General features: G+C 47.1%; 6 protein-coding genes and 1 long non-coding RNA gene across 13 annotated transcripts in view; 4 read left to right on the top strand and 3 right to left on the bottom strand.

Moving 5' to 3' along the window:
- Positions 1–304: 304 nt before the first annotated feature.
- On the top strand, positions 305–712 carry LOC128090642 (claw keratin-like). Its single transcript, XM_052703072.1, has one exon. The coding sequence runs from the start codon at positions 305–307 to the stop codon at positions 710–712; it is 408 nt and encodes a 135-aa protein (XP_052559032.1).
- A 2,359-nt stretch (positions 713–3,071) lies between these two features.
- Positions 3,072–8,023, bottom strand: LOC128090639 (claw keratin-like). The gene is made up of 2 exons (XM_052703068.1): positions 7,935–8,023; positions 3,072–3,500 (listed from the first exon to the last, which is right to left on the bottom strand). Exon 2 carries the CDS (start codon positions 3,477–3,479, stop codon positions 3,072–3,074), a length of 408 nt encoding a protein of 135 aa, XP_052559028.1. The 5' UTR covers positions 3,480–3,500; positions 7,935–8,023.
- LOC128090643 (claw keratin-like) lies at positions 4,739–5,146 on the top strand. The gene has a single exon (XM_052703073.1). The coding sequence runs from the start codon at positions 4,739–4,741 to the stop codon at positions 5,144–5,146; it is 408 nt and encodes a 135-aa protein (XP_052559033.1).
- Positions 7,427–7,816, bottom strand: LOC128090601 (claw keratin-like). Its single transcript, XM_052703000.1, has one exon. It carries the CDS (start codon positions 7,814–7,816, stop codon positions 7,427–7,429), a length of 390 nt encoding a protein of 129 aa, XP_052558960.1.
- Positions 8,024–9,426: 1,403 nt separating the features above from the next.
- On the top strand, positions 9,427–9,816 carry LOC128090618 (claw keratin). Its single transcript, XM_052703029.1, has one exon. The coding sequence runs from the start codon at positions 9,427–9,429 to the stop codon at positions 9,814–9,816; it is 390 nt and encodes a 129-aa protein (XP_052558989.1).
- A 1,734-nt stretch (positions 9,817–11,550) lies between these two features.
- On the bottom strand, positions 11,551–14,168 carry LOC128090635 (uncharacterized). The gene is made up of 2 exons (XR_008210984.1): positions 14,000–14,168; positions 11,551–12,435 (listed from the first exon to the last, which is right to left on the bottom strand). It is a non-coding gene; the product is annotated as an uncharacterized LOC128090635 (long non-coding RNA).
- Positions 11,941–22,760, top strand: part of LOC128090633 (feather keratin 4) — a 73,109-nt gene continuing 62,289 nt past the window's right edge. For all 7 annotated transcript variants that reach the window (XR_008210982.1, XR_008210983.1, XM_052703060.1 and 4 more), the window contains exon 1: positions 11,941–12,137. Coding sequence is in view for 5 of the 7 variants with exons in the window: in XM_052703060.1 (XP_052559020.1) it covers positions 12,126–12,137 (12 nt within the window). In the remaining 2 variants the exon portion in view is untranslated. The remainder of the gene's footprint in view (positions 12,138–22,760) is intronic.

Raw genomic sequence — 22,760 nt, 5'->3', positions numbered from 1 at the left:
TATAATTAATCAGCATCACTCCTTGTGTGTCATGAAATGTGTTGGCTTTACTTAAAGATTATCTAGGACTTCTGCCACCACCGCCCTCCCATGTATGCCTTGGGCAGTCTGGGATGGGTATAAAAGAGCTGTGCACTCTGCAGTCCTCTATCCAGCTTCCTCCACTTGACTCCCCTCAGCTCCTCGGTAAGTGCAGCTCTCAGAGGCTTCTCAGGGCTCTCTCCCTGCCTCTCCATCCGTATGGCTCTCCCCAACCATTTCCTCACTGTGGGTCCCTTTGCAGGACTCCTGGACTGTGTGGAAGATGTCCTGCTCCAGCCTGTGTGCCCCTGCCTGCGGTGTGGCCGCCCCAGCCCCACTGGCTGACAGCTGCAATGAGCCCTGCGTGCGCCAGTGCCCCGACTCCACCGTGGTGATCCAACCCCCGGCCACCGTGGTCACCTTCCCCGGGCCCATCCTCAGCTCCTTCCCACAGAACGCTGTGGTTGGCTCAGCAGGAGTCCCCGCCATTGGATCGGGCTTGGGTGGCACCTTTGGACGTAGTGCCGGCTTTGGGGGCTATGGAGGCTTTGGGGGCTATGGAGGCCTGGGAGGTTATGGAGGCTCTTATGGCCTTGGGGGCTTTGGGGGCTATGGAGGCTTTGGTAGCTGTGGATATGGTGGCTGGCGTCGAGGCCACAGGTACCTCAGTGGCAGCTGCGGGCCCTGCTAAGCACAGCACTGCCTCCAGAAAAAATGAAGGAGAGCTCTGCACAAGACCCAGCACATCCCCACCTGATGCCGTGACGATGGGCTTCCCTTCAGCATCGCTGGACTGCAAAACTTGAATGCCACTTTCCTGCATGGGGACCACCTCTGTCTGTCTTTGTTCTGCCTGACCTTTGCTTCTACACCGGCTTACCCATGATAGCATGGCCCAACTTCGGCTGCCTGCTCCTGTCCTCTGCTGTCTGCAAGAAGACTAGGACAGCCTCGGGCCAGGGGCTGCCCTTCTGCCTCCTCCCTCCTCCTCCCCTGGACCTGCAATAAAAGCTCTCTTACACTGCACTCTTGACCCCCGTATTTTGTTTTCCTTGTCCTTTTCTAAATGCCCTTTATCTCAGAGACTCTGAGTCTGGGCTGCTAGCTGCTCCCACAGCACTGGCTCTGGGACATTTGGCAGTTGGGGCTGTGCATTACTGCTGAGGATCACAGTGCATAGAGGGTCCTGCAGAGCACATCCCTCTGAGCCTCCTCTCTTCTACAACCGGTCCAATGACACCTCTGAAACAAACCTCACTTCAGTATGTTAACACTCAATGGATGTCCCACAGAACCTCTTCCATGAGATCTGCACAACCTGGCCTCTACATGCCTGCTTTCTCTTCCTTTTCTTGTTATGCCAGTGATAACACATAGCGGCAAGGGGAAATGGGGAGACAAGCAGAGTATTCACAGGGCTGCTGCCAGCTGCTAACAGTGTCCCTGTGTTCAGATCCTGGAGGGGGACACTGGAGAGGGGAAGGGAATTACCACCCCAAGGTAAGGGAATTCCCAAGGTAGCCCTCACAGCCATGAATGGAGCACAGCCATCCTGACCCAGAGAGGCACCAAGGTCTTGAGTCAGAGTTTGGAGTCCCTCCTCTCCTTACATCCTTTTGTGCCCCAGACATCTTCTATTTCCACAATCCCAGCACTGTGCACTCGTCTTGTGCAGAGGAGTCGCCCGCCAGAGAAATCAAGGTGGGCAGTGGAGCAGCAGGTTGGTCACTGCTGGGGACCTCAGGAGAACACACTCATCAGCAACTGGAAGACAGGGAAGGGTGAAAAGGCAGCAAATATCAGGAACAGCCATGGGTTTCCTACACGGGATGAGCAGAAAATTGTCCTTCCTCCCTTGCCTTTGGCTACAGCTCAGTTTGTCCCTTCCTTCCCCACGTGTCTGCTGGCTGCTGTGTGAGCGTGCTCAGCCAAACGCCATGTTTTGCCTCCTGTGGTGACCCATGTGGGCTGGGTGAGGGCCCATTGGTGGGAGGTGCTGGCTGGGCCCCATCCCGCTGAGGTGGGGGGTTATTTGGGTGGCCTGAGTCCAGGAGGATTGTATGAGATGAAGGGCAGCCAAGGGCCCAGCACTGCATTCACTACATGGGGCAGAGTGAAGCACGGCTGTGCTGCCCTGTCAGAGCAATTTTTCACAGCTGCTGTGAAATTGTTTCTGAGCAGTGGTGGGGAAAATCAGCATCCTCAATGCTATGTGGAGCTCTGGAAAGAAGCGGAGCAGGAAAGAATCTTGAGAGGCTGTGGACAAGGTTGCTCATGGGCTCTCACCTTCCTTCCTTTGCCTCAGGGCATCACAGGAGTCTCTGGAACTGGTTTTGCCCTTCAGAAGGCTGCATGCCTGTCCGCAGACCCCACATCACAAAGGCCAACTACAGGGACACTCAAGAGCAGACACTGAGCTCTGTATGGAGCCAAGAACTCTTCTTGAGCTGCAGCAGGTAGAGCCAGGGTCAGAGAAGTGGGGGAGAGCTGTGAGGGAGGAGCAAGTACTGAAGGTGCAGTTTGGAGCCTGCCTGGGGCAGCTGCTGTTGAATCTTTTGCTGCTCAGGGCAGGTGAGAGGGGACGGGGCAGAGCCCACCGAGATCCTGAGAAGGCTCAGCTGTGAGCTGGAATTGGTGGCCCCAAAGAGCCTTTGTGACTTCAGTGGGAACTCGGGATTGAGGAGATGTGAAGGAAAACTCAGAGATGGAAACTGTGATGCAAGACAGATTTTATTGCAGGTTCCATGTTTGAGAGAGTTGGTGGAAGAGCAGCCCCTAGCAGGAGGATGTCCCCAGTCTCTTGCACAGGACAGAGGGAAAGGAGCAGGCACCCACTTCTGGGCTGTGACGTCACGGCGTGTCCAGACCTGAAGCTGAAGTACAAGCACAGCAAAGGAAGATAGAGCACAGAGTCGCTGTGCAGGGACGGGAAGACTGAGCACCAGTGCCCAGCAATGGCGAAGGGAAAGCCTTTCTCCCGGCGTCAAGTGAGGATGTGCTGGGGCTTGTGCAGAGCTCTCCTTCGACCATGGGCAGAGGCAGTGCTGTGCTTAGCAGGGCCCGCAGCTGCCGCTGAGGTAACCAAGACCACGGCGAAAGCCACCGTATCCACAGCTGCCAAAGCCTCCATAGCCCCCAAAGCCCCCAAGGCCATAAGAGCCTCCATAGCCTCCCAGGCCTCCATAGCCCCCAAAGCCTCCATAGCCCCCAAAGCCGGCACTACGTCCAAAGGTGCCACCCAAGCCCGATCCAATGGCAGGGACTCCTGCTGAGCCAACCACAGCGTTCTGTGGGAAGGAGCTGAGGATGGGCCCGGGGAAGGTGACCACGGTGGCCGGGGGTTGGATCACCACGGTGGAGTCGGGGCACTGGCGCACGCAGGGCTCATTGTAGCTGTCAGCCAGTGGGGCTGGGGCGGCCACACCGCAGGCAGGAGCACACAGGCTGGAGCAGGACATCTTCCACACAGTCAAGGAGTCCTGCAAAGGGAACTCACAGTAAGGAAAGTGTTGGGGAGATCTGTATGGATGGAGGCAGGGAGAGTCCTGAGAAGCCTCTGAGAGCTGCACTTACCCAGGAGCTGAAGGGAGGGAATCTAGTGGAAGAAGCTGGATAGAGGACTGCAAAGTGCACAGCTCTTTTATACCCATCCCAGACGGCCCGGGGCACAGATGGGAGGTCATTGGTGGCAGAAGTCCCAGATAATCTTTAAATAAAGCAACAATGTTTCATGAGAATCATGGAGTGAGGCAAAGCAATTAAATCCTTCATCAATGGAGATATTGGGATGTAAGCATGCTTTGGAGAACAAGAAGCTGATGAGGGACAGGTGATTACAAGCAATTACAGGAAAGACAGACCACGCGCATCTGATGCTGACCTCACAACACCTATAAATCCCAATTTGTTCTTAATCCCAAACTTCATCTATGAGAAAGACTCACAGGTATCCTACAGACAAAGCACTTTGCAATCCTGCTCACAGACACAATGTCTATCATTACCTTCATTACCGCTGTTTTATGGGCTGGTAAACTTTGGACAAAGCGAAGAAATGATCCCACCTTCCTGGGACAGCTCCCAAACAACTGCCACCACCCTTCAGTGGCAAACAGTGGGATGCAATTGGGTTGGGAAGTCAGTGCATCTCTGATTGTTGGCAGTTCCCTGCCCAGTGGAGCGTGGGGCTTTTCTGACTTGCCAGCCAAGGCTACGTCTATAGCTATGATGTCTTTGTTTGTGAATGCTAATCTGCCAAGGCATTAGGAACACACTGGGGGTAATTTGTTCAAAACACATCAGCAAGAGCAACACCTTCTCTTTGAAGTAATTGTGTATAGCCATGTCACCTTCTCATCCCCTTGCTGTTCTCCAAGGCATGTTTTTGTCTCAGTGTACCCAATGGGAAAGGAAATAATTGCTCTGTATCTTTTCCTGTGAGTCATGATGCGTATTTGGTTTATTTCATGATTATTGGGAGCTTCTGCCACCACTACCCTCTCATGTATGCCTCAGGCTGTCTGGGATGGGTATAAAAGAGCTGAGGGCTTCTGCAGTCCTCTATCCAGCTTCCTCCACTTGACTCCCTTCAGCTCCTGGGTAAGTGCAGCTCTCTGAGGTTTCTCAGGACTCTCTCCCTGCCTCTCCATCCATACAGGTCTCCCCAACACTTTTCTTACTGTGGGTCCCTTTGCAGGACTCCTTGACTGTGTGGAAGATGTCCTGCTCCAACCTGTGTGCTCCTGCCTGCGGTGTGGCTGCCCCAGCCCCACTGGCTGACAGCTGCAATGAGCCCTGCGTGCGCCAGTGCCCCGACTCCACCGTGGTGATCCAACCCCCGGCCACCGTGGTCACCTTCCCCGGGCCCATCCTCAGCTCCTTCCCACAGAATGCTGTGGTCGGCTCAGCAGGAGTCCCCGCCATTGGATTGGGCTTGGGTGGCACCTTTGGACGTAGTGCTGGCTTTGGGGGCTATGGAGGCTCTTATGGCTATGGAGGCCTGGGAGGCTATGGAGGCTCTTATGGCCTTGGGGGCTTTGGGGGCTATGGAGGCTTTGGCAGCTGTGGATACGGTGGCTTTCGCCGTGGTCTTGGTTACCTCAGTGGCAGCTGTGGGCCCTGCTAAGCACAGCACTGCCTCTGCCCACGGTCAAGGAGAGCTCCAGAGAAGTCCTAGTACATCCCCACCTGATGCCGTGAGGAAGGGCTCCCTTTTGGCACTGCTGGTCTCTGGAGCCTGGACGACTTGTACCTGTACAGAGCGTGGCTCTATTTCTCTTTGCTCTGTATGATCTTTACTTCAGGACTGGCATCCCCGTGATGGCACAGCCCAACACTGATTGTTTGCTTCTATCCTCTGCATCTCCAAGTTGATGGGAACAGCCTCTGGCCAGGGGCTGCCCATTTTACATCTTCCTCCTCCTCCCGTATTCCTACAATAAAAGCTCTCTCTTGCACCGTAATCTTGAGCTTGGTGTTTTTATTTTCCTTCTCCTTCCCTACTTCCCCCACATCTCACGGTCTCTGATTCTGTGCTGCTACCTGCTCCCACAGCATTGCCTCTGGGACATTTGCCAAGTGGGGCTGTGCATTACTGCTGAGGATCACAGTGTATAGAGGTCCTGCAGAACATATCCCACTGAGCCTCCTCTCTTCTTGCAATTGGTATAATGACACCTCATAAACAAACCTCACTTCAGTATGTTTACACTCACTGGATGTCCCACAGAGTCTCTTCCACATCCTCTGTCCACTAAGGACTGACCATGCCTTCTTTCACATCCTTTCTTGACAGTCCAGTAATCACACATGGAGATGAGAGGAAATGGGAAGACAGGAAGTGCATGGACAGGGATCCTGCCACCTGCTAATAGTGGCCCTAAGTTCATAACTTGGAGGGGGCATTGGAGTGGGTAAATGAGGTACATCCCCATGTTCCCATGGTTCCACTCTCAGACGTGAATGGAGCATGGCCATTCTCACCCAGGGAGCAGAAAGGTTTTGAGCTGCAGTTTGGAGTTCCTCTTTGTCTGGTGTCCTTTTCCTCCCCATACATCTTCTGGTCCCATGATCCAAGCACTGCGCGCTGCTCTTGCACAGAGGTGATTCCTGTCAGGAATGACAAGTTGGCTAGTGAAGCAGCAGATTGGTCACTGCTGCAGATCTCAGAAGAACACATGCCATCAACTAGAAGCATAGGTTTCCTGCACTGGTTGAATGGAAAATTGTCCTTCCTCCATTAACCTTGTTTACATCTTTATTTCTGCCCTCCTTCCTCACCTCTGCTGGCTCCTGTGTGATGGAGCTCAGCCAAACCCCATGTTTTGCCTCCTGTGCTGTCCCATGGGATGGTTGCAGGCCCATTGGTGGGAGGTAGTGGCTGGTCCCCATTGCTTTGATGTGGCCAGGTGCTTTGCGGGGCCTAGAGTCCCAGAGCGTTGTATGAGATGAAGGGCAGCAGAGGGCTCAGCATTGCTTGTCCTACTCAGGCAGAGCCATGTGGCCCAAGCTGCTGTGGAATTTCTTGTCAGCCAAAGGTGAGTAAGAACTGCCTATGGTAGTGGTGTATGGAGCTCTGGGTAGAAGAGGTGTAGGAGATAATCTTGAGAGGCAAGAGACAAGGCTGCTGAGGGAATCTTAGCCTCCTTTCTTTGCACCATGGCCTCACAGGATGCTCTGACATGGCCTTTGCCCATTGGGAGGCTGCACTGCTGTCCATGGACCACACAGCCCAAAAAGCCACCTACAGGGACACTCAAGAGTGGATACTGAGCTCACTGTTATCCACGAGCACTCCTTGGGCTGCAGCAGGCAGGAACCAGGGGCAGAGGAAAGGGAGAGAGCTCTGAGGCAGGAGCAACTGTTGAAGGCACTGTATGGGATCTGGATGGGGTGAGCTCCAGCTGGAGCCATAGAGCCAAGGGCAGGTAAGAGGGCAGGGAGCAGTGCCCGCAAGGCTCCTGAGAAGGCCCAGCTGAGAGATTGTGGCTGCATAGAGCCTGTGCAGATGCTGTGGGAACTGGGCACAACAGGAGGGGTGAAGGAAAACTCAGAGAAGAAAACTGTGATGCAAGAGAGCCTTTATTACAGGGTCGAGGGGGGGGGTGGGAGGTGACAGAATTACAGCCGCTGGCCAGAGGCCGTCCCCATCTCCTTGCAGAAGGCAGAAGGACAGAAGCAGGCAGTCAGCACTGGGCTGCATCATCACAGGGCAGCGAGTCCTGAAGCAAAGATCAAATGCAGCAGTGGAAGAAAGAGCTGGTCTCTGTGCGAGTACGAGATGTCCAAGCACCAGAGCCCAGCAGCGCCAAAGGGGAGTCCTTCCTCATGGCATCAGATGGGGACATGCTTCTTCAGGGGATTCTTCCGAGCTCTCCTTCAATCGTGGACAGAGGCAGTGCTGTGCTTAGCAGGGCCCGCAGCTGCTGCTGAGGTACCTGTGGCCTCGACGCCAGCCACCATATCCACAGCTGCCAAAGCCTCCATAGCCCCCAAAGCCCCCAAGGCCATAAGAGCCTCCATAGCCTCCCAGGCCTCCATAGCCCCCAAAGCCGGCACTACGTCCAAAGGTGCCACCCAAGCCCGATCCAACGGCAGGGACTCCTGCTGAGCCAACCACGGAGCTCTGTGGGAAGGAGCTGAGGATGGGCCCGGGGAAGGTGACCACGGTGGCTGGGGGTTGGATCACCACGGTGGAGTCGGGGCACTGGCGCACGCAGGGCTCATTGCAGCTGTCAGCCAGTGGGGCTGGGGCTGCCACACCGCAGGCAGGAGCACACAGGCTGGAGCAGGACATCTTCCACACAGTCAAGCAGTCCTGCAAAGGGACCTACAGTGAGGAAAGGGATGGGGAGAGCCATATGGATGGAGAGGCAGGGAGAGAGCCCTGAGGAGCCTCAGAGAGCTGCACTTACCCAGGAGCTGAAGGGAGTCAAGTGGAGGAAGCTGGATAGAGGACTGCAAAGTGCTCAGCTCTTTTATACCTATCCCAGAGAGCCCAGGGCGTAGATGGGAGGGCGGTGGTGTCAGAAGCTCCCAATAATCATGAAATAAAGCCAATAGGCTTTATGACACACAACCAGTAAAGTGACACAATTGTATCTCTACCCTTTGTGGATTTTGAGGCACAAACTGGTTGTGGAGAACAAGAAGATGGAATAGTTTGATGGCAACATGCAGTTATGTGAAATTCTGGATGCTACTGGTCCTCATTAAATAGAACTAATCAACCCTAATATTTTCCTTATCCTTTGTGCAATTGCATCTTCACCTGTAAAATCCAGCATAGCTCCACATTTTTTCAGCATCTTTAGGAAGCTACTGAAAAGGAAATGCCCCATATCTCACAGAAGTAATGTTTACAGATGCTCTAGAACTCACACCCCAATTGCCTCCCAGTTCTTACTGGTGTAGGATGATGGTGGACAACTGGGAGTGGTCCCTGGTGGGTGGGATGGCTTCATTTTTTGCCCCCAGTTCCACCATCTCTGTTTACCAGCCTATAAAGTGGAGGTAATGAGAGGCGTGCTGGCAGCGTGCTGCTCTGTAAAATGTTTCATCTGCAGGATGCCTCTGACTCTTCAACACAGATGAAGTTTGGGATTAGGAACACTTTGGGGTTTGTTGGTGTTGTGAGGTCAGATTCATCAGCACGTGGTCCTTCATGTGATGTTGCATCAGTGTTTGACCCTCCCAACACATTCTTCTTCTCCAGGGCATGTTTGTTACTTAGGGTACCAATGATGAGGGATATAATTACTCCGCATCACTCCTTGTGTGTCATGAAGAGTGCTGGCTTTATGTCATGATTATCTGGGGCTTCTGCCACTACCACCCTCAAGTCAATGCTTGGGGATGGCTGGGACAGGTATAAAAGTGCTGAGGGCTTTGCAGTCCACTATCCACCTTCCTCCACTTGACTCTCCATCTCAGAGTGGTAAGTCTATTCCTTATGTATCTCCTCAGTTTCTTAGCAGTACTTTTGTCAAGTGCTTCATTGCTGTGGGTTCTAACACTTTTTTCTTAGTGCCTGATAAGTCTGGATGTGATCATATTTTTTTTCAGAAATAAGGAAATAATGGATATTTAAACTTTTAGACACCGTGTCCTGAGCTTACCAATGCACTTTTATCTTCTGAGCTCTCCATGATTTTCTCACTGCTTTCTGTGAGGGAGTTTTACTCCACCTTCTGGCTCTGCTGGGACATAGCCTCATGCAGGAAGATCAGGTTGTTTACACCAGCATTTCAAGTGAATATTGTACTTTTGCTCTGACTGACAGATATGGTGCAGAGCATTTCCTCGGTACATGCTCCAAATGCAAGAAAGGCATGAAGGATTCGTGTTCCATTTCTATCCTGAATATGTCTCTGCCTATTCTCACAGCTTCATCTCCTGAACCAAAGGATGTCCTGCTCCAGCCTGTGTGCCCCTGCCTGCGGTGTGGCCGCTCCAACCCCTCTGGCTGACAGCTGCAATGAGCCCTGCGTGCGCCAGTGCCCCGACTCCACCGTGGTGATCCAACCCCCGGCCACCGTGGTCACCTTCCCCGGGCCCATCCTCAGCTCCTTCCCACAGAACGCTGTGGTTGGCTCAGCAGGAGTCCCTGCCGTTGGATCGGGCTTGGGTGGCACCTTTGGACGTAGTGCTGGCTTTGGGGGCTATGGAGGCCTGGGAGGCTATGGAGGCTCTTATGGCCTTGGGGGCTTTGGGGGCTATGGAGGCTTTGGCAGCTGTGGATATGGCAGCTGGGGCCGAGGCTACAGGTCCCTTGGGGGCAGCTGTGGGCCCTGCTAAACCCCAAATATCCACACACTACAGTGCTGCATCTGCTGAGTCTTCACAAATACCTCCTCTTCTCTTCTACCACCAGATGTAGCTTTCCATCCCTCTTATGGCTGTTCCAAATTAGTTGCTTTAAATCATTACTCCTTGCTTTTTGCTCAGTTCAGCCTCTGAAATCTGCAGTTTAGGGCTCAGGGTTTCCAACAGTGCCTCCAGAAGTTTCCCTCTACTTGTGTACAGCAAAGCAGTGCTCATCGTTGGGCGAAGCTCTCCCTACTCTGACCAGCTCTGAGCCTCCTGAACGATGCTAAGAAAAGGAATCTCTGGGGTGAAGCCCTGGATTGAGACTTGCTACAGCCTTGTGGTTTGCACGATTGCAATTCATTATTTCTGTGTTGTGCTTTTTTCTGTATTGCCTTCTCCATTTGCATTAAAGAATCTGTATTGCATCAACAATTCCTTTTTGTCTGAGTTTCCTTTTGTCTGAGTTTGGTCCTCCCCTCGCTATGAAACTTGTTTATAACAAAGCAATGATGTGAAATATCCAACAGCTCACAGGTTTGGTGAAAAGTTTTATCATATCTCCGATTTTCTCTCAGAGATCACTTTTAAAATAAACTGTAGACAAATGACTACAGAAAGATATGCTTTGTTACTGTGTGCAGATTCACAGGTGAGATACTGTTTTGTGTGTTCTATAGAGGAACAAATGCTGGACTAGTGCCATATTTTGTTCTCATTCAGACCCTGGGAAAACTTATACGTTTTTACACTGAAAACAAGAAAATACAGATGAAATGAACGTGCTTTTCCTTCCCCCTAGATGGAAAGAAGGAAGGGAAATTTTCAGTGGGATCCAAAGTGATCTTTCTTCAGCTCTTTAAACCAGATCCCTCTGCTCCCCGTCACAACCCATCAGGTGTGATGCTATTGTGGTGCTTCACAGGTGCACACCAGAGTGCCCATACAGCTTTGCCTCCCTCTGCAGGAGCCCCTGGGCTTTGTCTGGGCCTTGGGATTCTCCACCTTGAGGGCTGAACCCAATGAAGTCACCTCCTGTTTTGGGCTTTGGGTCAAGTGCTGGGAAATTGCCCTGCCCTGAGAAGGACACAGGAAGTTTGATGGAGATCATTCCCTGAGAAATGAAACCTGCAGGGGACCTGGTTTGAGGCCTTCCTGATGCTTCTTCAAGCTCTTCTTTGGGCACATCACGACTTGTTCTCTGGTTTGGTCAGTCTCGTGCAGGATATTCTTGCAATGTGTACAATGAAAAAATTACATATATATTCACCCTGACTATATTCACTAACTGACTATGTTGCTAGCTATACATGTATATTGCTAATTATTTAACTTTTCCTCCTTAAGTTCTCTATTACTCAGGTCTTGTTTGTCCAGCACCAAATATTAGTATTGCAGAAGGCTGGACAGAAGCAAGCTGCAGTCTTTGTGCCTATAATCTACTCCATCTACATAATCTCTGTGACTATAAATTTATTCACATATATATTAAGCATGCATTACTGGGAGAGGTTCATCTAGATGATAAATGACGAAAACTATCAGAGAACCTCCCCAGTAAAGTACAAAGACCCCCCAAAAATTTTTGGCAGCAGAGACCATGAAATAAAACATTCTTATCTTACTCTAATGCAGAAACAAGAGTTGATTCCCACACTACAGATTCAACAAAGGAATGAAAGGAGAAGGCAGTGATTACATGGCAATGAAAACCAAAAGACATAGTTTGGTATAGAAAATTTATTTGGAAGGAGACAGCTTTTCTACAATTGTACAAAGTATAAGTTGTCCAGAATATAAAGTACATCTTTCTGGGGGTCCAGTAGGGCTTTCGCTGATCACCAGCATCCAAGTAATGCAATCAATTTATGTATTTCCCTTTTAGTGCATTTCCTGCGTGCAATTTCTAGCGTCCTAAGTCACCTCTCTAAAATCAGTGTTAATAACATAACTGAAACAAAGCATAATGTAAGCAGATGACTAAACGGGGAAGCCAGAGGATAACAGACCTAACCTAAAGGCAAAATGAGGAAATGCACACACAAGCCTGCCTTCCACAAGGGCTGAGCTCTCACAGCTCTCATTCTCTCCAGCTGGAGCCCAGCCCTGGGGGTGATTTGAGCTGATCCCATTAGCTCCACCCTTAATTTTCTTCTAGAGTTCCCTTGACTTCTTCAGATTGTTCCATGAGTATTCAGTATGCCCACCGCTTTCCGGAGCGATATGAGTTGCATGGATGTGTCCATTGGGAAGAATAGGTGTAGGAGTACTTGGGAGCACAGCGCGGCTCAGGACGGGTGATGACTTGTGGGGTGAGTTTCTCAACTGGTGGCGCCTCTGCAGGTAGGGCTACCGCGGCGGGGGGCTCAGCCTGGGTCAATTCTGCAGACTCTGAGGACCCCACCACGGTTTGCTGTGGGTAGGTGGTGAGGATGGGCCCTGGGAAGGTGACGACCACAGGTGGTGGGTAAATGATGACCCGGGAGTCACCGCAGGTCACCACGCAGGGCTCGTTGCTACTGCTGGCCAGCGGCTGGGGGCATTTGGCCTCGCAGGGATTGGAGCAAGCCAGCTGGTTGGTAGCCATCACCCGGCTGTGGCACAGGTTTCCTGCAAGTTAATTGTAAAATTAGACAGGGGAAAGGAAAGAAAAAAAAGTCTTGGTTGTCATTGCTTTTTATTTTTTTTCCTGCGTGCTCAGTAATTGATGCTTCTAAGCTTGGCTCTAAGGGAACTTCAGAGAGATAACCTGGAGAAGAGAAACTGTTTAACCCTCTCCCCATCTCTATAGCCTTTTCCTTAATCTATTTCTCTCTTTCTGGTTTGCTCCTTTAAGCTTGTTCCCCTCCCTTCCTCCCAAAGCCCAAATCATCCCCTTTCCCTGTGTTTCCCATCCCCCCAAGCTAACTCTGCTCTCACTCCTCCCTGCCCTTGGCAGTGCTTCCTGCAGACAAGCAGCAGCCTGTTCCCACAGCGTCTCCTCTCCTCCCACCCACAGCCTCCAGGGCTGCACCCACTCTATGTGCTGTATGGATGGGGTGCAAGCTGGGGGATCCGGGTTTTCCACGCTTCTGAATATCGAATTATCTGTTTATGAACCTACTTTATTTCTTCTATTATTTTCCATGTAAATTCCTGCTATAAACAGGCATTGTTCCATTAAGACACGGAAAAATTCAAGGCAGAGAATAAACAGGGGTTTTCAAATATAGATTTAATAAATAAAATGCGTTGCTTACAGCATTCATATTGTAGATGAGTGGTTGGTCAATTGTTTTATCAACGGAAAAGTGGTATACGGTGTCATAAAATAGGTAGCCAGATATGCTTTCTAATGAATAAACAATTATATTGCAAAGCATGGAGTGTCCGAAGCTGCTTTCCCTGACTTCAGGAGCTCAGTGCTGCCTTGTACCAGGGGCTGGCAGAGGGAAGGAGCAAGCTCGCGAGCTCTCTGGTCTATTTTCTTCTCTCAGCGGTAGCCAGGGGAACAGAAAACTATCTCCAAACACCTCATTCTGCAGAGGGTGGGGGCAGGGGGAAAGCATGCATAGCGTTTATTCCTCAAATACCCTTAGGTTTGAACTCAGCATTGACCTGAAAAAATTGTGTAATTCATCCTCTGTAAAGACATGAAAATGCCAGCAAAGCCACGTGCTAATAGTTAGAAGTGAGAGCTTATTTTCAAAGTTATATGAAGTAAGAGTATGTAATCATCAGCTGGTGTAGCTTGTTAGGACTCCAAGTAAACTAATAACAAATAAAAGCAGTCTGCATCTCTATAGCGGAGCAAAGCTATTTAAAGCAATGAAGTTTTACTTAAACGGCCATCTACAGAATGCCACCCCCTCTACATCCCCCCCCCCCCAGCAACTGCCAAATCCCCCTTGCATGGCAAATAAGCAAAAACAGAGCTAAAAACATGCTGCTCTTCTGCGAAGTTTTCCAAGAGAAGAGATTTAACGTCCTGCATCTCCTATCAAATTAGCAGCGCAGAGTCTCGAGAAACCCTTGATTTTTATTTTACAGCCTTTATCCTGCAGAGAAAAAAAGAATCTACAGCAAGGTGTTTACTAATCCCACTGATAGCGCTTTCATGCAGGATTTAGTCCCAGTTTTTAACAAGATTTACGCTAAAATAACATCAAATTCATAGTTGTCAAATCAGACTTACTCAGTGTACCGCAGAGAACAAACCAAGAGAAGTAGTGAGAAAAGCTGTGTGTGAAAAGAGCGTTTATATCCTTCCTCAGATTGCCTGGAGGATCTGAGCCACCCTTTGTGTAAAGCACCTTAATTACTTATGAAGCAAACTTTGTTGCATGTATTACTCCTTTAATTGTTTTGCTTTCTGTTTATGGTTATCTGAAGCTGAGTAATGACTCAAAATGCAGACTGTAAGCTGCCAGTGCCTTTAATCTTGAAGTTTCCTGGTTTTGCTCTGCTGATTTTGTTAGGAATTAAAAATACATGGCTGTTTTTTGTGACTTATCTTTGCTAAAAACATGAGTGCACAGAGACTCGGAGATGTCAGTATCACGGTGAGTCAGTGCATGAAAGAACTCTTTCCTTGTTGGAAATACAGGCTGACATCCACACCTAGATAAATCTCTAGAGGCACAGGGCTTCCTTCTCATCTGATATAATGTTAATGGAGTTGATGGAAGTGCTGTTAACGAACTCAGAGGAAGTATCTGGTGCAAAAACTTGACAGCAAAACTAGCTTTTAAATAAAGATGAAATCATCTCCAATTCTGAAACCTAAAAGAAGGAGCTGATTAAACAAATGCTTTACATTTTTTATTCCGTGTGAGGTCAGAGAAGTATAAATCCACTAAGATATCTTTTACTATTAACATAAAATGATTTCCAAGTATGATATACTGACATGTTTGTGAAGTACTTTGAATTCTTGTTTCCCAGTGTCTCCAGAATATTCCTCTGCAGCCTGGGGGATGTTCAGGGCTGCCTCACTAAATACAAGTAATTCATGACACAAACATCAAGACAGTGGATTTAATTTATCTAAGCGTGCTTGGTGTCTTTATGCACAAAGCCTCCCTCCAGAGGGACGATGGAGTGCAGTGAACTGATTTATTGAGAATGGACGTCCCCCATGTATCTATCACTGAAGTCCTCCTGCTGGTCTTCTGCCACCAGGGGGAGCCTTCCTGTGTTCAGGAGCCTCCCATCATGCACTGCTCCTCTGCACACCTGGGGGCAGAGTTAAGGGGATTGGGGCAGCCTGAGGCTGCGTTTGGGCTGTGGGTCTATGCCATGGCAGAGGTTTTGCTCCCAGTGAGGTGGTACAAATATTGCACGCATGGAGGAAACTCGTAATTCAACTGCAAATATAATTGTGTTGTTCTTGGCTATTTTATTTTTTTTTTACCAAGATCTTGTGGTTCTAATTTAACATAACATCTGTCCAGAAGACTGTTGCTCTTGGGAATTGCCATTTCAAAGCATGGTGTTTAGAACACATGCAGCAAGAATGGAATTCACCTCTGTAAAACAATTCTAGCTTAGGACAGTGGATTCTTGTTTCGTCTTCATGGCACTTGGGAAATCCCTGACATAGGCAGGAACTGAATCCTGACTGTCGTGTTAAGATGCATTCCCTTAGCTAGCAATGAGAGAATGAATTCTTCTGAATTTCCTCCTATGCAGTATTGCTAAAATAGATTTTTTTTCCCCACACTAGTTTTTATATTGTACTCTGGAGTGACTAATAAAGGCAGAAGAGCGCTAAGAGTAAAGTAGGCTGCATATACCACAATGTACAATGTTAATATTGTGAGCACCTATTAACTTTAAATCATTTTAGATAATTATACCCTTGTGCAAGGCAGGGACAGCATTAATAATGGCTCTTGTCTAGCTAAAATATGATCTCTATGGCCAAACCAGTTCTGTTCAACTTCATAGCGCAGAAGACTTGTTTGTAAAGCTGAGTCAGGAATGCTTGCTAATGAAGGAATAATCAAAGGGAAATACTTAGGAATGGATGCTCTGCTGATGTAGATCTGCAACATTCACTCTCTGAACTTCAAAGAACCTCTATATGCTTACCTCATCTGCAAATACATTATATCAGCACAAATTCTGCCCATTAGGCAATTATAAATTGAAATGCAAGTCCAGATTGAGAACAAAAGTTAATCACTTATGTATTTAACACAGAGCTCCATGATTTCTTACACTAGCAGAAACTCTGGCTTTCTGATTTTATACAAACTAAAGTGAAAGTTAAACAATTCAAAATCTGAGGCAGCACATTGCAGTCTAATTAGGACAATACCAGAAGTGACCTTGATCATCTCCTTTAATATGATACTCTTACCCAACGCTAGGAGTCACCTACAGCTATTGTCATTATACAGCAATTTGCATAGGCCACATATTAATGTTTGTGAAACATTTGCAGTCCTCAGCATTCCCATGGCATTTAATTACACAGGGTGTTTCCAGAAACACCTCGTAAATCCTAATGCATGGCAAGAAGGCGTACAATTGAACAAAGCTGCACAGCTACTGGAAAAAATAAAATAAATCCATCCAAGCTAGGTGTCAAACAGGGTTATGGAAGGCTTTCTTGAAGAATGCATTCCAGTTCAACTGAGCAGGCCCTTTACTGAAGGTCTTCCAATGACATTGGTGGATCAAAAAGGGGAATGTTGTCTTGCTGATGATCTGGTGGTTTGTGCACTTGCTGGCTGGGATCTTGGTTTTCCAGGCTTGTCAGAACTGATGTTGTGGGGCTAGGGCTCCATGGCTGTTCCACATCTTTACCAGTTCACTTCTAGGTATTAACAACCTAGCAGACAGGGTAGGAGAAGAACTGATTTATACATACTCAAAGTTTGTGTGAGAAGTTTGGAAGAAGGAAGTGCTGAAAAAGCACAGGAGGGAAAGAGAATGAAGGGAGCAGAACAGATGAGAGGCACACAGCTCACCATGGGATGACCAGAGCAGTACTGAAATATGTTGTAACACAAGGAAGTCCAAATGGTGGCTTGTTGGGTGTAGGAAAGCTGAAAAAAAAAAAAGTCACTTTAATGATGTAAAATGCGAGTTTTGGAGTGTACCTAAGGCTGCATGTTGTCCTTGGCCTTTCCACAGGTTTTATGTTTTCTTCCTGCTAGCCCTGTGTTGTGTAGCTTTTTTTTGTTTGTTTGTATACAGAAACCAAAGCCATACAACCAAGACTAAAATCCAGAGTTAACCCTGGGTTACTTAGCCTCTACAGCTCCCTCTAGCTGCCTAGTGTGGCATTGCATAACCTGCCTCAGTTTCCCTTTGTCTTGAATTTTCTTTAGCTCTCACACCTAAGCAGCAGCACAGATGGTATCCAGTACATAAGTAGCAAACTGCTTTTCTTCTGCCACATGCCATGTGCACAGCCTTATTCTTAGGTATCCAATTATCTATTTTCAACACAAATATAAATATGGGTGCTGAAGTTGCTGGTTGATTTCCTAGATTTGGATAAGGAGCAGGCCAGGTTAAGTTCTAGTGGTGTATATCTGATATTTATTACCTGTAATGTTAGATTCAAAGTGAAGCTAGCATTGCATTGACTATAAAATAGCAACGTCAGAGACAGTCTCTGAATGGGGCCATATCTGAAATCATCAGTCTGGCTTGCCAAAAGGTGTGGAAGGAGTTATTCTCACTGCTTACCATCACTACAGAAGAGCAGTTCACAAATGTAGAAGGCTGAAACCTCCTTGATGAGTGAGAGTTAGGGAGAAGTTGGAGTCAGGCCCTTGTAGAGGTGCATTGCACGTGAAAGAGGAGCAATAGAACTGAAATGGAACATGTTCACATTGACATAAGGAGAGGGGAAAAAAAATGAAAAATCCTTCCTGTGAAGGAGTTGACCAAGAAACCAAAGAAAATCTTCAGTCAGATGCTGATCAGGTGAGATCCATTGGCTCAACATTTCTCTGCCATTTTGAGTCATGTTTTCCCAGATGTGATGGGCAGATCTGAAGCATTTTCTTTAAAGCAGTTGTTTCTCAACGGAAGCAAAACAAATAGAGATCATAGGGAATTGATTTTGGTGTATTTTTTAAGAAATGGATGTTTTTCAGTCCTACGGTATCACAGCTCACTGAAATGTGATTGTTTGCAGTACTGCAGTGTGGTACTTTCAGAAGGTATTGCAGAGCCTTCATAAAATTTTATGAAAGTATTTGCTCTCTGCATTCAGCAGGATATATTTAACAAGTGAATCTTTCCCTCAGGGGGATCCCACACATTCACCTCAGAATTTAAGAACAGTTTATGGCATGGAAACCTAAAGTCATTTAATCAGGATCAAACCACAGGAATGTAAACAAATTATACAGGAGAATGAAGAAGGTACTTTTAGCAATCTGTGGGCGTAGCAGCTTAATCCAGTGAGAGTCATTTCATGTCCTCCATGGAAGACTTCAGAGTTGAGATGGTTATGGGGTGAGAAATGCTGCCCAGTAATGGACCTCTGGTCCCAGTGTCCCTCATACTTGTCTGTGGGGGGGGGAGAAGGGAGCTTGGCTGCTAATGGAAGTCAAAGTACTCAAAGCTCAGGGGTTGGAAATGACAGCTACATTGGCAAAGTGTCATAAATGAAGTGCAGGTTTTAACATGATGTTAGTATTTGATATTTGAGTTGTCTGTGACGTGGTTCCATCTGGTTTGTGGCCATGTTTTATGGAAAAGTAAAAAACCCACCTAAAAATGAGTTTGAGATAATAATTTTGAAGTTTTGTCTATTAAAACAGGCACAGGTAGATGCTATTGCTTAACGGCTCCTTTAGAGGGCAGCCCAGAAACTAGGGATAAGGATTGGAGAAGGTGATGAATTGAGGAAAAGAAGATGGCAAAATTATGTCTTCCTGCTCATCGAAATACTCTGAGATAGGATACAGGCAGAAGAAAAAGTTGGAGAGAATCAGGAACGTGGATTCTGCCTCATGGCAAGGCTTGGTACGATGAATAAAATCATTTTGCACATTCAAAGTTTAAGATTGGTTTTGTCTGATCCGGATAAGTAGTAAAGGCAGTCGTAAAGATCTGGTTTTGGGACATCTAAGTTGAGTTAAATGATATTGATTTTATAGTAGGAGCTTTGCCTATGTAAATAAACACAGAAGCACTTGAGAAGTACTTTGAAACTCTTTCCCTGAGGGCGACTGGTGGTTTCCCAGAGAATGGTTTTGCCTCTGGGACCCTTTGAAAGGAGATGGGTTTGTTGGACTGGACTGCTACAGGGCAGTGATATTCCAAACACATGAAAATTTTGTGTTTGTGCCCAATTTATACTGAGCATAATGCATCCTGGACTGTTGAAGGGGAGGGAGAGCAAGACAGATGTATGGATGCCAACGTCTTGGGGTTTGTCCCATGCTCTTGAAAAAGCTTCTGGGTATGTGAGAGAAAAGTTGGTTAAAACGAAATGTGAGATCATTATTTTGCAGCTTTTCACCTGCAAAATCCTGCTTGCAGTCCTTGCATTCATTTCTAATGTGTGGTTTGTTTCTCAACATCTGGATGTCAAAATGCGAGGGCATATGCTGAGTTTCACAACTCTGCCTGTGTACAAACATAATTAATGTTTGTGAAATACTGGGGACTTCAGGAAGATGTGCTATTACTGAAAGGATCAATCAGCAGTTGCTCTAATTGATGGAAGTTAAAGCTGCAGGTTTAATTAGCAGACTCCAAGAACTTGAATGGATGAGTACAGGGAAGGCTGTTGGAAATTACACTGAGGGAAAAGATGTCCACTTGAAAATCTTATGAGGCAGCAGCATTTGTCTCAGACTTCAGGATGTGCATTTTTATGTCATTTTTCATGGATTTATGCCCGCAGGTTTCAAGTCATCCCTTTATATCTGTCCTGTTTTCTTGAATATTTTGGAAGCACGGGAAGGGGGAAGGTGTTAATCCTTGGTACTCACACAGTGTAGCCAATTAAAGACAGAATCACACCCCTGCCTGGCCTCTTCAGTGCCCTAATGCTTAGGCTAATAGCTCATTAGTTCTAGCTGTTATTGAGTGTTGGCCAACTCCTGTTTGCTTTGCACCATTAAGTTGCACATATCCACGTTTCAGGCTTCTTTTGCACAAGCTGTCCCAACAGAGTGACCTGGAGAGAATGTCACAGTGCTGCTGCCACATCTGAGTGCTCAGCTGAGGATTTTATCCTGTTTTCTTGGGAACAGACTTGAAAGCTGCCTGAGAAACTCACTGTAGTGCTCCAGTTAAGAATCAGAAAATCCGCATCTGTTGTGCATGTGCCTATGCTCCTGATAGCCTGCGAAGGATGGTGTAGGGCTGGGTGGGCTTTTGTGATCTGCTTTGATGCTGCTCAGTGCACAGCACTCATTGTAGATCGCAGAGCATCATTCTTCCGTTCAAAAATACAGTTGGGATGGATGCTCTAAAAAATAGGAAGTTCGATAAATGTTGGGGGGTGATCAAGTTGGTGCTGGTGTGGGAGCTGTGCCTCAGGCAGGTGACACCATCAGTGGTGGCACTCAGGAGGGTTCGAAAATAAAATGTAGAGAAGGTTAAAAAAAAAAGAAAAGAAAAGAAAGGAAAACTGAAAAGTGCATGCTGCATGATAATGTTTAATGCAAACAAGAAGCTGAGTATACATGTGCTACATGTGCAAAATGAGATGGATAGGATATAAGCAGAAGAATTCCAGGGCTTCATGAGGGTCTACAATGAATCTCCAGTTACATGGCACTGCATAGGTTGTTCTTTTTTTTTCTTTAATCGTAAGCATTTTACAATGAAATCTGCTACTACAATTGCTTGAATTTGCTGGGTTTTTCATTTTGCTTTGCCCTGGTTTGCATCAAATGAGATATAAGCTCATCTAAGTAGAGAAATAAGCTGTTAAATCATTACATTATGCATTATGGTTCTAAGCAGAAGTAAAGCGTAAAGTAAAGACTTATAAATGCCTAAGAGCTGATTATTATTATTATTATTGATGGTAAATCCTGGTTCAGCAAAGAACACAAGTGAATGTCAATTTCGGTTAAAAATTTCATTTTGGAACCCAAGATTTTCAGATTTGTATAATTTTAAGAAGTTATTTTACTTTTTTGTTTGTTTGTTTGTTTTTCAAGAGGAATTGATAATCAACATCAGTGTTGGCATAAAAACTTGAATTTATTTAGAAACACAGGTTTATCAAATCAGGAAATTTATTTTTGAAAATCTTGTTTCTCGGAGAATTCTTTTTCATCCGAATTTTGAATAAGACCAATAACCAATTCTCAATTTCTTGTTTGGAAATTCTTGTCCTCATGCAGGTTTAATGCCAGGAAGCCATTCCCTTATTGACTCCACTGGGAACTGTGGGAGCTCAGCACTTCTACAATCCATCATCCATAAACTTAGTCGTGATCTGTCTTTTTCCAGTTCTGTTTGTTTGTTTGTTTGTTAACTTATTCCAGCATGGATATCCACAGACTTAGGCAGGCCTACAAGTTCTAAGACACAATGGTTTGGAGAAGTGAGGAGACAAAGGATTACCGCTTCCTGAATCAAAAAGTGATAATTCTGAGTTACATGCTGTCCCAGAACCACACATGCCCCTGAACCCAAGAGATCCCCTGGAACCAAGCAAGTTGCTGATATCAAAGAGCGCAGTAGTTCCCACTATGGTTTGCTGAGGGAAAGTGGTGAGTGTTGGGCCTGGATAGATCACAGAATATGGTGGCGAGTCGGGCTCCACTATGTCCACTATCGTGTCGGGGTACTTTATGACACAGGTCTCATTGGAGGTGATGGCAAAGGGCTCGGGGCATGCCACCCCCGGCGGCAGGCAGCACTCGTCAAAGGGCGACATGGGATGGATCCAGACCTGAAACACAGGAGAAAAGAGGAGGGAGGAGGAAGTGGTCAGTCCAGTGGGGAGCTGTAGTGTTGGATGTCAGGATTTTAGGGTGAAAGAGTTGTGGGCTGGATACTGTGAGTGCTGGCAAAAGGGAGAATTGTGAGGCGCAGATGTTCTAGGTAATTGATGGTCTAGTACTGGATATAGAGGCAGGGGGGCTAGATCTTGATGATCCTTGAGGTCCCTTCCAATCCAAACCGTTCTGTGATTCTATGAGAAGCGCTGGTTTCTGTCTTCTCCATAAGTAGCCCTTTTTAATTTAATTGTTTCAATATCTAATGATACTTTCTAGATCATGGCTGTTCTCAGCCTAAAATGGTTACTACTTATCAGCATTCTTAACTTGTTGCACTGCTGATTCCCTCCCACAGCCTGTTGAACCTCGCTGAAAGCTGTAACCTAAACTCAAATCCATGTTAGGACTCCAATTTTAACCCTGCCAAAACTGAAGCACGGGATGAAGTGAGTTACCTTATCTCATGTGGTTAGAAGTGGGTCAGAACTGGGATGGAGATACACCCATCTTTTATTAGTCCCATTGTTTATCATTCACATTAGAGTATCTTATCTCAGAAACCACACAGCTCTTTAAAACCATACCTGATATCAAGGACAGATTTTCTTGGGCATTGATTAATTATAGATTGACAAGCAGTCCTTGCCCTGAATTGTGCCCACACTAATTAGGCGATGCAAACAGAGTGAGGGAGAAGCAATAATTTCCTTCACTTTATCAGCACGAAACTGATATGGAAGAGATTAAGGGATGGCAGGAGGGTCCACATGAATCCCAACATTTACCCCTGGAGTTTGCAAGAGAAAGACAAGAAATCTCCCTGAGTTTTCTCCATCCAAACGTCTTGTTTTAGCTATGTGTCTTTGTTGTCTTCTCCCATCCTCAGGGCTGCGTCTTCAGCTTTTGCCAATTGCCCCAGTGCCTGACTTGAAGGTAAGGAGAAGGCAATGACAGAAGGTATTGGCAGCTGGGTTTAAGTGTTTAGGTTCCCCTTGGGCAGGGGGAAGACCTGCTGCC

The sequence above is a fragment of the Tympanuchus pallidicinctus genome, unplaced genomic scaffold, assembly GCF_026119805.1.
Source record: "Tympanuchus pallidicinctus isolate F22 unplaced genomic scaffold, pur_lepc_1.0 scaffold48, whole genome shotgun sequence".
NCBI lineage: Eukaryota > Metazoa > Chordata > Aves > Galliformes > Phasianidae > Tympanuchus > Tympanuchus pallidicinctus.
Note: the sequence above shows the minus strand (reverse complement) of the source record. Positions and strands in the feature narration are given on the sequence as shown.

Excerpts from the sequence above, each read along its gene's own strand:
- LOC128090642 (XM_052703072.1), top strand. The coding sequence starts at position 305 with ATGTCCTGCTCCAGCCTGTGTGCCCCTGCCTGCGGTGTGGCCGCCCCA.
- LOC128090618 (XM_052703029.1), top strand. The coding sequence starts at position 9,427 with ATGTCCTGCTCCAGCCTGTGTGCCCCTGCCTGCGGTGTGGCCGCTCCA.
- LOC128090643 (XM_052703073.1), top strand. The coding sequence starts at position 4,739 with ATGTCCTGCTCCAACCTGTGTGCTCCTGCCTGCGGTGTGGCTGCCCCA.
- LOC128090601 (XM_052703000.1), bottom strand. The coding sequence starts at position 7,816 with ATGTCCTGCTCCAGCCTGTGTGCTCCTGCCTGCGGTGTGGCAGCCCCA.
- LOC128090639 (XM_052703068.1), bottom strand. The coding sequence starts at position 3,479 with ATGTCCTGCTCCAGCCTGTGTGCTCCTGCCTGCGGTGTGGCCGCCCCA.